Below are 14,691 nucleotides of genomic sequence, written 5' to 3' on the forward strand. Positions count from 1 at the left end.
AGGGCAACTAATCCCCCTCTCACGCCCACCTTTTCCCCAAACACATCCAAACAAAATTTTTAGATAGTAATTTTTTTCAACGTAGTTGAAAATTCTAGAAATAGGTATTTGAAGATGACAACGAACCCCCCCCCCTCCGCCCTCCTAAAGCCCTCAGGAAAAGGGTTGTAAGTTATGCCCTGGGGCATAAAAGGTTTTTATAGAAAGTGTTGCCTTAGAAACTCCAAAAAGTGCTCATTCGATTGGAAATTTAAATGGCTAGTGCCCTTTTTAATAGTCGAAATTGATTGGGAGGCAACAAACACCCCTTCCACGCCTATCATTCCCCAAACACATCCAATCCAAATCTTGAGATAACCATTTTGTTCAACGTAGTTGAAAGTTCTAGAAATTATATCTTTGAGCAGGATACTCCCCCCACAGTCTTCATGGCAAGGGTTATAAGTTATGCCCTGGCGGCATATATGGTTCTTATGGAAGGAATGCTCGCATAAGCTTCAGAGAGGTCTCATTTGATTGGAAATTGAAAGTTCTAGTTCACTTTTTAAGCGTTAAAAGGTATCGGAAGGCAACCGGCCCCCCAAAATAAAAATTTTGAGATAGCTATTTTGTAAAAATAGTTCAAAAATCATATAACAAAAACTCCGGTGTCGACACAACCCCCCAGGGCCCAGAGGGAAGCGTTGTAAGTTATTCCCTGGGGGCATATATGGTTTTTATGGAAGGGATGCTCGTATAGACTTCAAAGAGGGCTCATTTGATTGGAAATGGAAGGTTCGAGTTCACTTTTTAAGAGTCAACAGAGATTGGAGGGCAACTAGCCCCCTCCTCCCGCGCCTTCTTTTTCCAAACCCATTCGATAAGAACTTTGAGATAGCCATTTAAAAAAAAATAGTTTTAGGATCATATAACGAAAACTCCAGGGTCGACACAGCCCCCCAGCGCGCAAGGGCAGCCGTTGTAAGTTATGCCCTGGGGGAATATATGGTTCTTATGGAAGGAATGCTCGTAAAAACTTCAAACGGTTAATTTGATTAAAAATTGAAAGTTCTAGTTCAGTTTTTGTGAGTCAAAAGAGATTGGAGGGCAACTAGCCTTCCCCCTACCCATTTTCCCCAAATGCATCCGATAAAAATTTTACGATATCCATTAAGTTACAAATTATTCAAAAGTCAAATACTAAAAACTCAGGTTTCGACACATCCCTCCACGGCCCAGGGGCAGGCGTTGTAAGCTATGCCCAGGGGTATATATGGTTCTTATGAAAGGGATGCTCGTATAAACTTCAGAGGGATCATTTGACTGGAAATTGAAAGTTCGAGCTCACTTTTTAAAAGTCAAACGAGATCCGAGGGCAACTAGCCCCCCCCCTAAAGTCTTCATTTTTCGAACCCATCTGATAAAAATTTTGAGACAGATATTTTATTAAAAAAAATAATTCAAAGGCCCAGGGAAAGGCGTTCTAAGTTATGCCCTAAAGGCATGTATGGTTCTTACGAAAGGGACTCTCGTATAAACTTCATAGAGGGCTCATTTGATTGGATATTGAAAGATCTAGTTCACTTTTAGAGAGTCAAGAGATTTAAGGGCAACTAGCCCCCCCCCACGCCCTTTTTGCCCAAATCCATCCACTCAAAATTTTGAGATAGCCAGTTTTTTGAAAATTGTTAAAAAATTTGATTACAATAACTCTGGTTTTAATAGAAAATCCTAGGGCCCGGGGGGTAGGCACTGTAAGTGTTGTCCTGGAGGCGTATATGGTTCTTTTTTTTCTCCATGACCACACTGCCTTTTATATGACGAAATCAATAAGAATTCCAAATAGGGATAGGTCCTTTTATTAGACAGTGAAACGAAAATATAAAACAAAGACTCTAAATATTTCGATGAAACAGTCAGTCATCATCATCAGTAGAGTTACTAATTAGTAACTCTACTGATGATGATGACCGACTGTGTCATCGACATATTTAGAGTCTTTTTTTATATTTTCGTTTCACAGTCTAATAAAAGGACCTATCTTTATTTGGAATTCTTATTGATTTCGTTATATGGTTCTTATGAAAGGGATGCTCGTATAAAGTTCAGAGAGGGCTCATTTGATTGGAAATTGAAAGTTCTAGTTCACTTTTTAAGATTCAAAAGATATCGAAGGGCAACTAGCCCCCCCCCACATACCCTTTGTTCCCCAAGCCCATCCGATAAAAATTTTAAAATAGCCATTTCATTAAAAATAGTTCAAAAGGTCAAATAAGAAAAAATCCTGTTTCGACACAACCCCCAAGGGCCCGGAGGCAGGCGTTATGAATAATGCTCTGGGGTAATATATAGTTCTTGTGGAAGGGATGCTCGCATAAACTTCGGTGGGGGCTCATTTGATTGGAAATTGAAAGATCTTGTTCACTTTTTAATATTCAAAAGAGATCGGAGGGCAACTAGCCCCCCCCCCCATTCCACACCTTAAATGCATCAGATATAAACTTTGAGATAGAAATTTTGTTAAAAATAGTTCGAAGTTCAGATAACAAAGACTCCGGTGTCGACACAACCCCCCAGGGCCCGGGGGAAGGCGCTGTAATTTATGCCCTGGGGACATATTTGGTTTTTAAGGAAGGGATGCTCGTATAAACTTCAAAGACGGCTCATTTGATTGGAATTTGAAAGTTGTAGTTCACTTTTCAAGAGCCAAAAGTGAGTAGAGATCTAAGTACCATTTCCATGGATGCCCGAGGAAAACATTTCTATGGATGCTCTACGCCTTTTCAAAGAGAGTCAGAAAGCCACCACACAGTTTGACATAGACTTTTTTTTTTTTTTTTTTTTTTTTTTTTTTTAAAGTTGGCATGATATAATGTGGTCAAACATGTTTTGGGAGCATGCACGAAATTATGTAACTCAATCAGAGTGTTTTTCATGCCAACATCCGTTTTTTATTCGTCCTTGAAATTCTATTCCATTGTTATTCTATGGGACCTCTACACGTGATTAAACACGTTATGAAACTACGTGCTTTTTGCTTATGCCCCGTTGGTACCATTCCAAACGAGCGGGGATTCCCCACCTGTTCCTAAACATTGCAAAAAGATTGCAGTATGAACGGGGATTCCCCACACAACTTTGTTTCAACTCCAAGTTTTTCAACCAGACTGGTTTTTGAGCCAACATCTGTTTTTTATGGGGCCAGTCAGAGACAACGGAGGTATTTACTCCTCTCTCTCTCTCAGACAATTTGTTGTTGTTGCTAGCTCAGTTTCATTGTGGCAGTGAGATTGTCAACATATGAAAAAAATGTTCCATACATGTCCGTTATGTATGTACACACTGGGCAGCTGGTCATCATGTGAGACTTGCGCAATGATTGATGAATATGATGAAAAGTGTAGATTATGTAACCCGAGTAAATTGCATAGAGGATATGCTGTACAAAATAAAGATTGTAATTCCTGTCTCGAAGTGGTGTGCGACTCTCAGCCTAGAGGCTACCTATGCTCCAATGGCCATTATGATATATTTAGTTAGTGAGAGAATACAAATCCAGCTATGATTGGCAAGAATCTTAAGCGGGAGTTTAGTTTCTTACTATAAGATTGGCATCGTCGTGGTTTTATATGGTTCTGGGAGGAGGAGTCGGAACAGCGATTCAACTGTTGGAACAAAAAAAGAATATGGTTTCTACGTCATCGTTGTGAAGACAATGACTACTGTGATTATAAGTCCACTGATTTTTATTTGGCTGTAACGGAATGTGATTCGACAATTAAGGATACTGTTTGTTAAATTGCTTCAAATCAGCAAATTGAAACATGTGAATTCTATAGAATGAATGATAATAGTATAATTGGCTATACAAAGAGATATGACAAGAGTGAAGTCACACTCTATTGTAGAAAATGTGACCCTGACATTGCACTACATCAGGATCAGTACACTGTGAATTCAGATAATCTACCTGCACTAGTTGTTGTCGACAAATACCTATACCTAGTAAAAGAAGAAATCTAAAGAGTGGAAAATTCATTTTATCATGTATATAAACTTTTATTAATAAACAATTTCACATACATTTTTAGAACATTTTAATCTTAGGGCACTAAAATCAATATTAAATACGTTTGTAAGTATATTTTCCACTAGAAAGTCGTTCAATCGAGGTAAGTCAACGTAGATGTCGAGAAACTGCTTGTAGGTATAGCCACGACATCTGAACATGAAAAAGAGTAGGGCATGAAAGCCACATGTCTTAGTCGTTAAATCCTTTACTCTTCGTTGATTTTGAATAATGGTTTTCCCACTGCTTTCAATAAAGTTGCTGATGTAAGGAGTGTAGAATTTAAACGATAGGCCAAGAGAATAAAAAAATTCAATATTCTCCGCTGTTTGAAAGATGCATAGCCAATGACCGGTTGGAAAATGCTTGATTTCCCTGTAAAAAGTGGCTTCCCTCTGAGAAAAGAAGCCGCGAAATCAATCTCCACGCATTCGCCTGAATCTGATCATCAGATTGTCATCGAAAATCTGGTTCTTGGTGTTCGATTATGAGTGAAAATGGAAATTTTAAGCTGTGAACTTTGCCCATTGTTTACATATAGCATTGTTTATTGGGAAGTATAGATATATTTTTCGAGGGGGGTTTTCTATGTAGGAGGAGTATTTTCTGCAGGAAGAATTCTCCGCCGGGAGGGAAGTTTCTGGGGTGAACTTTCCAAGGGGAATTTAACACAGGGAGAAATTTCCCAAAATTCATGTACAAAGTTTGTTTCCATTGTCTTACTTTGTCATTAGCAACTCCATTTTGTGTGTGGAGATATTCGGGGGATATTTTTAGCGAGGAAGGAATTGTCCAGAAGAAATTTGATGGGGGTTGGATTTGCATTTTATTCGGGGTGAACTTCCTAAGGAGGAATTTTCCTTGAAGGGAGGGAATTTCTTATTGAGAGTGAGCCAGGTTAACTGGCATGAAATGAAAAACGATTAGAAAGTAAATAAAAGAAACAGGCGTTTTCAACAGAAAGTAAGAAGCAACATTAAAACTTAAAGCAAACATAAATTATACCGTATCTTAAGGGGTTAACCCTCTTCTCAATATCTTGCTCTTTACCCTAAAGCTTGACTGTCTGTTCAATTTTTTTTTAGACCGACTACTGAAACACAAGGGCTTTTTAATTAGGAAAGGAAGGTATTTTTTTTTTTTTTTTAAGTGTTAAAGTGCTCTTTCCGCTAAAGCTTGACTGTCTGTTCAATTTTTTTAGACCGACTACTGAAACACAAGGGCTTTTTAATTAGGAAAGGAAGGTTGTTTTTTTTAAGTGCTAAAAACTTTAGCGAAAAGAGTAAAGTATAGAAAATGGAGGTGATCCTTTAATATACGGAATTATTTTTAGTTTGTTTTGAGTTTTAATATTGCTCCTTACCTTCAGTTGAAAAAATTAGTTTTTTTGATTTTATATCTTCTTTGCATCCACCATCTTCACTAATAATCTATTTTGAAAACTTTTTCCACGAAATTAGTTTTCAAAGAAAAGTAAGGGGCTCCATTGAACCAAAAATGACCCGAAATGAAGTCAAATAATCTTCCAAGCTTAAAACTACCCCACATTACCAACAATAAGAATCCGAAAATGAAAAAATAAAAATATAACTAACCGTTTTGAGTCAGATTGAAAACGAGCTGAAATTAACATGAGTAGGTCTGAAAATCCTCCTCCTCATGCCTCCTCAAGACCAGAACATAGTTTGTATTTTACTGAAAACAAAATATATTTTATATGTTTTTATTGATATGGAAGCGGGAATTTCTATGTAACACCAGCACTGATATCATATTGAGTGTCTAATTCCGCAAGTAGTCTACAGTAATTACTGTTTTCTGGCCCGTGACCATTTCCATCAACCTTTTTTTGACCAATGATAGAAAAAAACTTCTAGGCAAAATACATCCAATTTACGCAAAATCAAGAGAGAGAAAATGATGGCAGTTCGAAAAAAAATGTGACTCTTGTATTAATGAAGTTTAAATTGATTTTTCTGGCAGCTTGTCTGAGAGATGAAATTTTAGTACAAGTTATTTATAATATTACAAGTTTCCAATTTATTATTTCCTCTTGTTCTGATGTCCTTTCTCATTACACCCATATAGTACAGAGACGGGAGCCTGGGCCCCAGCACTCAGCAAGCGGCAGACCTGTTTATTTTTCATTTTCTAATTACGTATTAGAATAATTGATCGCGTTGTTCTTTAATTTTAAGTCATGAGGAGTCAAATCAGGAATTTCAATTGAGTTAAGAAATTATGGTGTGAATTCTATTACTCCTTTCTGTTAATGCACCCAAGAATCAATTATGTTATAGGGTTTGTTTTCTTCTGGAACTTGATGTGATTTTCATTGTTGCTTCTCTTCCAACTGGCGATTTTATTTACGATTTAATGTGATCATCCCTCTCGCTTTTCTTCTAACCGCAGATTTCGTTTTCCATTGTTTTCATTTGGGATTCATTGTGATGCGTGATGCGTCATATGTCTTCTAGTCGCAAATATCACTTGCACTTCACTTTCGTACATCATTAACTAAGATATATTTGCATGCATTTTTGTTTAGCTGTTAGGCTAAGATTCATTCGAAATCACCAGCAATTTCGTATGAAGTCAAAGACGCAAAAAAAACTTCATTCCAAGCATTTCCCCAGTCGTTATATTTTTTGTTTAATGGCGTTGGTGTATAAATCAGTAACAACCAAAAATGTTTAAATGCCTATGTCCACTGTAATGCACAAATTAAAGACTGGCATAATCATCGTTATATTCTTTTGTTTGAAGTCATAGGGTGGCAAATAATGAATTTCAGACTCTGACGGAGTTCAAATCCTTCTTCATGTTTATCTTTACTGACACCAAAATAACACGTTCCTAATCTCATTGCTATTTTAATCTGTATAAATGTCACGTAACTAGCATGATTCTTTTTCTACTATCAATTCAATTCCTCTTACCTGTTTATCCTTTATAGACGTCAAAATAACTTCATTCCATTCTAGGGTCGTTAAGAAATTCTCGTGTAAATTCATTTTCTCCCTCCTGTGTATATTTGCAGACACTAAAAAAACACTTCTTAATTTTAGGGTTATGAATAAGCATTTCCAATTGAACTAAGTAGTTCTGGCGTGAACTCAATTCCTTCTTACTGTTTATCCTTTACAGGCTCGAGTACACTAAACTACAACGTTCCTTAATTCCGTAATTTTGCTCAATCGTCTAACAGCAGATTTCGTTGTGCAGCATTTCCGTTTGCAATTCAATGTTATTTTTGCTGTTTCTTGTTCCATGTCTTTTTCTATAGCTATTAATAGTTATTTGTCCTCTTATATGTAATTTCGAATTCGTCATAATAGAAACGATAAGACCATCCCTGGAAGGAGCATGATGTAATCTATGCTCCTAAAATTTATATAAATACGACATCACTCACCTCAACTTTTTATTGCCAAAATTAAGGCTCTAAACGAATATTCGAAAACTCCTGACCTATCTTGATCTTTTTTTTCATTCCAGAGGATCCCAGGGTGCCAATTAAAAAAAAAAGAAAAACACGGAGCAGTTTTCAGAATTTTCTTTTTTATAAATGCATACTCTTCTCGTTTAAAGTTATAAGATATATTTATGTTATATTGATATATATATAAATGTTAAGATATATTTATGTTATATTTATTTTATTTATGTTCCCAAAAGATGTAAAAAAAAGTTCAAGCTTTGTTTGCAGGCTGGTAGTTCACCTTCTGAAGATTTGAAGGATATAAAGCTTCCGGACAGTGTTAGATCAGAAACGTTCGAAATTTCAAATGCAGAAGCCTCCGACAGTATTTTGCCCCTTGAAAGTTCAGCTGCTCAAGTTACTGCTCCAGAAAAAGACCTTTTGAAAAATCCACTTTTTTCCTGCATATCTAACGATGAAACTACGCTTACCGTCGAAGGCGCGAAAGAAGTTGCAGCTAACGCAATGAACCAAATACGAAGAATGATGGCGAGCTTGAGGATGTATATTGCAGAAGCAACAGCAAATGAACAACCAATAAATAAAAAGCAGAAAAGATCTGCGAAGCTACAAGCCTCAGGTGAAGTTTACCAGAGTTTAATTTTTCCAGTTTATTAATAAAAAAAAACTTTCCGAAAAATATGTTTTTTTAAAAAAAAAAGTATAGGCCATTTTAAACTTGAGCTCAGCAGATACAAATACCTGTTAAAATTCAAACTCAAAACGAACAGAAATTAGCATTAAAGAATAAATAAAACCCAAAACAAACAGAAATTAAATAAGCAATCATAGCAAAAAACATGCAACAAGTAATAATATAAATGAATAAATACATCTTATAGAGAGCAATGATTATATTGAATATGACTACAAAAAGTTACATAAAAAAAAATGTGTTGCTATTAGCATATTAATAAAACTAAAAACAAATAGAAATTAAATAAACAATCCAAGCAAGTAGATATATATCTTCTAGTAATGTAAATGAATAGATAAATCTTAAAAAGAGTGAAACTTAACTTAAATATGCAAATCAAGCTTTAAACGAACAAACATCAACACAAGCAAGAGTTTTGGTATCACCTCCGTTTCTCGCTGTAAAAGTCTAAAACCTACTGCGTCATTGGCGCTCTACTGTATAATAAATTACAACTCTTGCCCTGAGGGCTGTGGGGGGAGGGTGTTATCCTCAAACATCTAATTTCCTAAATTTTTAACTACGTTGAACCAAATGGCTATATCAAAATTTTTATTGGATGCGTATGGGGGAAAGGTGGGCGTCAGAGGGAGGTTACTACAAACAAGAGTTTGGGTATCGCCTCCTTCTTTCACAGTAAAAGTCTAAACCCTACTGCGTCATTGGCGCTCTACTGTATAATAAATTACAACCCTTGCCCTGAGGGCTGTGGGGGGGGGAGGGGGTATTCTCCTCACAGACCTAAGTACCTGAATTTTCAACTCCGATGAACCCCCTGGCTATCTCACAATGTTTATTGGATGTGGTGGGGGGAAAGAGGGGCGTGAGAGGGGGGTTAGTTGCCCTCCAATTACTTTCGAATATTAAAAAGGGTACTAGCTCTTTGAATTTCCAATCGCATGAGTCTTTTTTGAAGTTTCTACGACAAAGCTTTCTATAAAAACCTTATATTCCCCCAGGGCATAACTTAAAACCCTTGCCCTGACGGCTGTGGGGGAGTCCCCTCCTCAATAACATAATTTCTATCTGGAAATCAACTACGCTGAACAAAATGGCTATCTAAAAATTTTGATTGGATGTGTTTGGGGAGCTGGTGGGCGTGGAAGGGGTGTTGGTTGCCTTCCAATCACTTTTTACCCTTAAAAACGGCACTAGAACTTCCGATTTCCAATCAAATTAGCCCCCTTTGAAGTGTTTATGACGACCCCTTCCATAAGAAGTGTCTCTGGGGAAAAAAATAAAACATTGGGGCTGTATGGCCTTTACTTTAGGCAACGGTATAGCGTTGCCTCAGACTATAGTCAGGTTATAGATTTTTAACGAAGTACGATCTTCAATAAGCATAAATTCTTTTTGTAATTTCTGCAAGAACCCTTAAGGAGCTGATGATAATAAGAAATTCTCTTTTTGTAGTTGAAATAGCGCTGTTTGGCAAAGGTGCAAACTGAATAGGAATGGGAAAGGTGATCCAAAAAAATTTCCAAGGAAGTACTGCGAAAAACCAAGTTTAAAACTTTTCTACATACAAAAAACGTCATAATTCTTTTTATTATTAAGACCATTAGCTCTTTTTATTATATTTTTAATAATTATTTTTATTAATTGTTTGGCACAGGTGCAAACTTAGTACGACTGAAAAAGGTGACCTAAAAAAATCTCCAATGAAGTACTGTAAAAACCAAGCTTGAAACTTTTCTACAGACAAAAAACATCATGATTCTTTTTATTAATAGTACCTTTAGCTCTTTTCATTATTTTTTTTTTATCAATTATTTTTATTCATTGCTTAGCATAGGTGCAAACTTAATAGGAATTGAAAAGGTGACCCCAAAAAATCTCCAAGGAAGTACTGCAAAAACCAAGCTTGAAACTTTTCTACAGACTAAAACATTATAATTCTTTTTATTAATATTACCGTTAGCTCTTTTCATTAATTTTCTCATTAATTATATTTTTAATAATACCATTAGGTAAAAAATACGCTTTCGTAAAAGCACAAGTCTTTTATAATATGATGCTCTTTAAGGATATTATGCTCAAATATAATCTATCCTCTGTATATTCCAAAAATCACTACAAATAAAAAAAAAATGTTTCAACACAAAATAATCTCTATGTAGCATTTATGTGTTTGTAGTATCATGAACTAACTAAATAGTCCAGTGAAAGTACGGAGAAAAGTGGGTTGACCCGGACAAAATTGAAACAAAAGGTTTTTTTACACCAAATTGTTCAGAAAAAATCGCTGAACAACATATCCAAAATCCGCTAAAATCGAACTCCGGGAAAACCTGGGGCTGCTTCAAGGGGGTGGAAGGGGGCGAAAAATTAGGTATTTACATTTTTGACATTTAGGAAGCTTTTTTTTACACTAAAATGTTCATAAAAAATCGCTGAACAACCTATCCAGAATCAGCTAAAATTGCCAGCCGGGAAAACCTTCTGGGGCTGCTTATAGGGGTGGAAGGGGGCGAAAAATTAGGTATTTACAATTTTGACATTTAAGAAGCTTTTTTTACACTAAAACGTTTAAAAAAATCGCTGAACAACATATCCAAAATCCTCTAAAATCGCCCGTCGGGAAAACCTTCTGGGGCTGCTTAAAGGGGGTGGAAGGGGGCGAAAAATTAGGTATTTACATTTTTGATATTTAGGAAGTTTTTTTACGTTAAAATGTTCCAAAAAAATCGCTGAACAACATATGCAAAATCCGCTAAATTTCCCGCCGGAAAAACCCTCTGGGACTGCTTAAAGGAGGTGGAAGGGGGCGAAAAAATAGGTTTTTTCATTTTTGACATTTGGGAAGCTTCGTTTACACTAAAATGTTCAGAAAAGTTTTAGGCCAGTAAAAGTACGGTTTGACCGGGACAAAATTGCAACAAAAGGACTTTTTTACACCAAAATGTTCAAGAAAAATCGCTGAACAACATGTCCAAAATCCACTAAAATTATTTGCCGGGAAAACCTTCTGGGGCTGCTTAAAGTGGATGAAAGAGGTGAAAAATCCTTTTTTCTATTTTTGTTTTTTCGGTACGTTCAGAGACTTGATTCTAGTACAAATAAACTCACTGAAACCAAAACTGATGTTACTTTTATTGTAATACGTCTGTAACTTATATTAAACTATAAATAAGATTTTAATAACTCCATCGCAAAGATATAGGAAATAGCTTTTCTTCCGAAGTGTCAGAAAGATCAGATCAATGGAAGCCTGAAATACTTCAAACAGCAACACAGGAAAATCTCGAACGGCAATTTAAAGGAGCAGAGAAGTACCCCACTCTTTGTTGCTTCCCTAATCGTTGGAAACCTGGTTATCCGATGAGGATCAACCGTGTGAGGACCAGACTGCAGAAAGAAGGGAAACTATAGGCATAGACGCATAGAAACTTTAAAAATCATTCTTATTATTGGCTTCTTTTACAGTTGGAAAACAAAAATATTAACACGTCTATATATAAATCACAGTTTTGATAATCATTATTTTTAGATCACATAGTATTGAGAATCATCATTTCATTAATGAGCACTACAAAAGAGCACAACCACCGTTATTGCAAAAAACTAAAATTCTTCTTCTTCTAGAGATGTTGGTTCAGAGTTATTACAGCTTGTTCCCATGCACTGTCCGCAAGCAAGTGTAAAGGGCATGCCATTCTTACGGCAAGTGCATCTGACCGTATCGCAACCTGATTTGCATTTGCAGTGGATAATTTGAAGAAGACTTTGGGGAGCTGGTTTCTTCTCCGTCATTATTGGGATGTAATTATCAGCAGAGAGTCGCCATCCCCAGTTTTCCGGTTTCATCGCAGCAGCCTCGCTTTTCCATTCCATTACCTGCAAATACACACGAAAAGAATGGAACTTCTCAGCTGAGGGTGTGGGAGGCATCCGATCAGGGCAAACAAATGCGGAAGAGGAAGCGAGCTTGGCCAAGAACAGACGATGTCTCAAGGACACGAGAGTTTCTCCAGGCTTTCCTTTATAAATTTTCAAAAGAGCTTGTTCACCAGCTACAATGAGCTCGTCTTTCGTAGCCTTCGAGTCCATAAAGACCTTAGCAGCCTCACAGTAAGACGGATCGGACCGGTACAATGACAGTCCGACAGATTTACCAATTCCTTGTAATCTTGAAGTGGTGTCACAGCCTAGGAACGCGTGCAGAAATAGAATTGCACCACACATGTCCCTTAGTTTTTCTTTGATGGAGCAAATATTCCATAGCTTACGTTCGTTTGAAGCCTTCGCCTCGGATCTGAAATACAGGCCTTTATGGGTGGCAGTGACATGATAGAGGAGAAGGATAAGGAGGTCAGTAGCGTTGCCGATGAGACTCGTCAACTGAGTTCTTGCATTATGAATGGCTGTGGTTGCAATCAGGACATCTGTGTTAGCAGAGGCATGTTGTACCGAACAACCTGCTGAGGACAATTTTTCTCCTATCGCTAGAATTATCCGCTGCTTGTTTGTGCAGTTTTGCAAGAACTCTTCTTTCTTTATTGTTAACTTTGTTGTACCAGTGAATTCTACCAAAGGGCACTGTTTACCCCTGGAACGTTTGAGGTGAGCCATACCTTTCGTCGAAGGACCATTGTCATATCCATCAAAAACTACCGAAGCTTTTCTAAATCTAGTGGTGACATACTTGACGTAACTTTCGCAAATGAAGTCAAATGTAGAATTGGGTTGCCAAGTCAATTTCTAGAGCAGCCATTCGCCGTGAACAACATAGTCACACGAGTCTAATCGCTCATCCGAATGGTCCCCTGATGTCTTTCGAATTGCGTTTGACAGTGATGGTTTGTCGGCAGGACGCAGAACTTCATAGCATCCAAAAAGGGATGGGGGAAAAAGCTCATACGACAAAAGGTCTCGAAGATCGAATTCTTCCCGGTTTGCCACCGTAGCTAAGCGCTGAGACAGAAGCCCTTGATCTACATGAACAGGTTCACCATCGATGTTAACAGCTGATTTGGATGCCATTGTAACAGCCTTGTCTTTCTTCCGGAACGAAAATGAATCAGCTGCCTTCCCAGTCAATTGGTCTAGAATTCGGGCTCCAACTTCTTTCGCGGTGTCCGCATCTACATTAGCTGATGCAACGCCGGTAACGATGTTGAGGAGCCCTCCGTGTCCTCTGAATGGAATCAGGGTTCACAAAAAGTCTAGGACCACCTCCGTGTCATCAGTATCACTCTTCATCCGCCACTGGAGCGTTTCGACGTGTTGATCGCTTGTTGAGTAACTCAGGCTAGTCAGACCTTGCATTGAGGCATTTACTTCAGCACAGTTCGGCATCGAAAAAGCCCATATTAGACTCTGAGTTTGTGTGATCCCCCCTCCACGAGCTAGTCCACCTGTTGTCTTCAAACTGCGCAATAGAGCTTGCTCAATGACTAGATCCGGTGACAATCCAGCCCAGTACCGATCGCTTCTTCGTTTAGCAAACTGACCGATTTTGAAACTTGAGTAAAGCTCTGGATTGTTTTCTTTCAGGTCAACCATAGTCTGGAGATGAAGACGAGCAGACTTTGCGTACAGGTTGTGCCCTAATGCCGCATAGTACGGAAGCATCTGTTTAAGGCTATCCAAATACAGATCCCAGTTCCCACACCTCTCTGCTCTAGTAAAATTGCGCAACACTTTCACCATGTCCATGTACTGAAACCACAAGCAGGCTATTCAATTGTCCCTTAGCTCCTCCTTCTTCCTTCTTAGTTTGTTATCAGCACTAGTTACGACTTCGCACGAGTTGACATCTTCTATAGAGACCTCGCCAGCATTAAGACCCTCAAAGATCACAAGGGCTTCATCTATATCCTCGTGGGTCTCAAATTCCCTATCTTCATTGTGTTCCGTCGAGTTGTACTTGTCGTCAAGTATCAAAATGGCAAGAGCTCTATCAATAATTTTATGCGCGCAAACTGCTCTAGATAGTGCTTTCCCGCTCATGATATGCTTTACTGTATTCTTGGCGTAAATTTGCTCAAGCAATTCTTCTAATCCAGTGTCCTCCATAATGTGTCCGATTGAACCCAAAAAGCTCATGTGAGCGTGAAATCCTCCAAGTAAGATAGTGAGGTCTTTCAAAGAGCTTTCAGTCGGCTCAGAGTCCCCAATTGTCACAGCCTTCCAGTAAAGGGGCTGATGAAAAGTCAATACAGACGCGACATTTTGTTTCCTTGCCTGTTCACACACGTAAAGCAAGGTTGAGTAGACACAAGACTGGTCACTTAGGTTATAGTCAATCATTGGATGGAAGAAGACGGCAGCTTTGGCAGGGTGATATCCCTTGTGTACTGATTGCATGAATCCAGACCAGTTCGGACATGGCTGTCTGAAAAACCAAGACCAATACCATAATAAGTCGGTGTTGGAATCGCGAGGCTCATCCAGTCGTGACAGCAAGGGTTTGTACAGGATGTTCGGGCACGTCTCTCGTGCTCTGTTGTAAAAGTGAAAGGA

The 14,691-nt window shown here is 37.9% G+C and overlaps 1 protein-coding gene across 2 annotated transcripts in view; it reads left to right on the forward strand.

The window, feature by feature from the left end:
- LOC148944885 (uncharacterized) overlaps positions 1-14,691 on the forward strand; it is a 78,920-nt gene that overhangs the window by 39,733 nt on the left and 24,496 nt on the right. For both annotated transcript variants that reach the window (XM_089099184.1, XM_089099183.1), the window contains exon 2: positions 7,758-8,109. In XM_089099184.1, the coding sequence (XP_088955310.1) occupies positions 7,758-8,109 (352 nt within the window). The remainder of the gene's footprint in view (positions 1-7,757; positions 8,110-14,691) is intronic.

This window comes from Artemia sp. Qi Xiang Cuo, chromosome 13 (genome assembly GCF_049724085.1).
Source record: "Artemia sp. Qi Xiang Cuo chromosome 13, ASM4972408v1, whole genome shotgun sequence".
NCBI lineage: Eukaryota > Metazoa > Arthropoda > Branchiopoda > Anostraca > Artemiidae > Artemia > Artemia sp. Qi Xiang Cuo.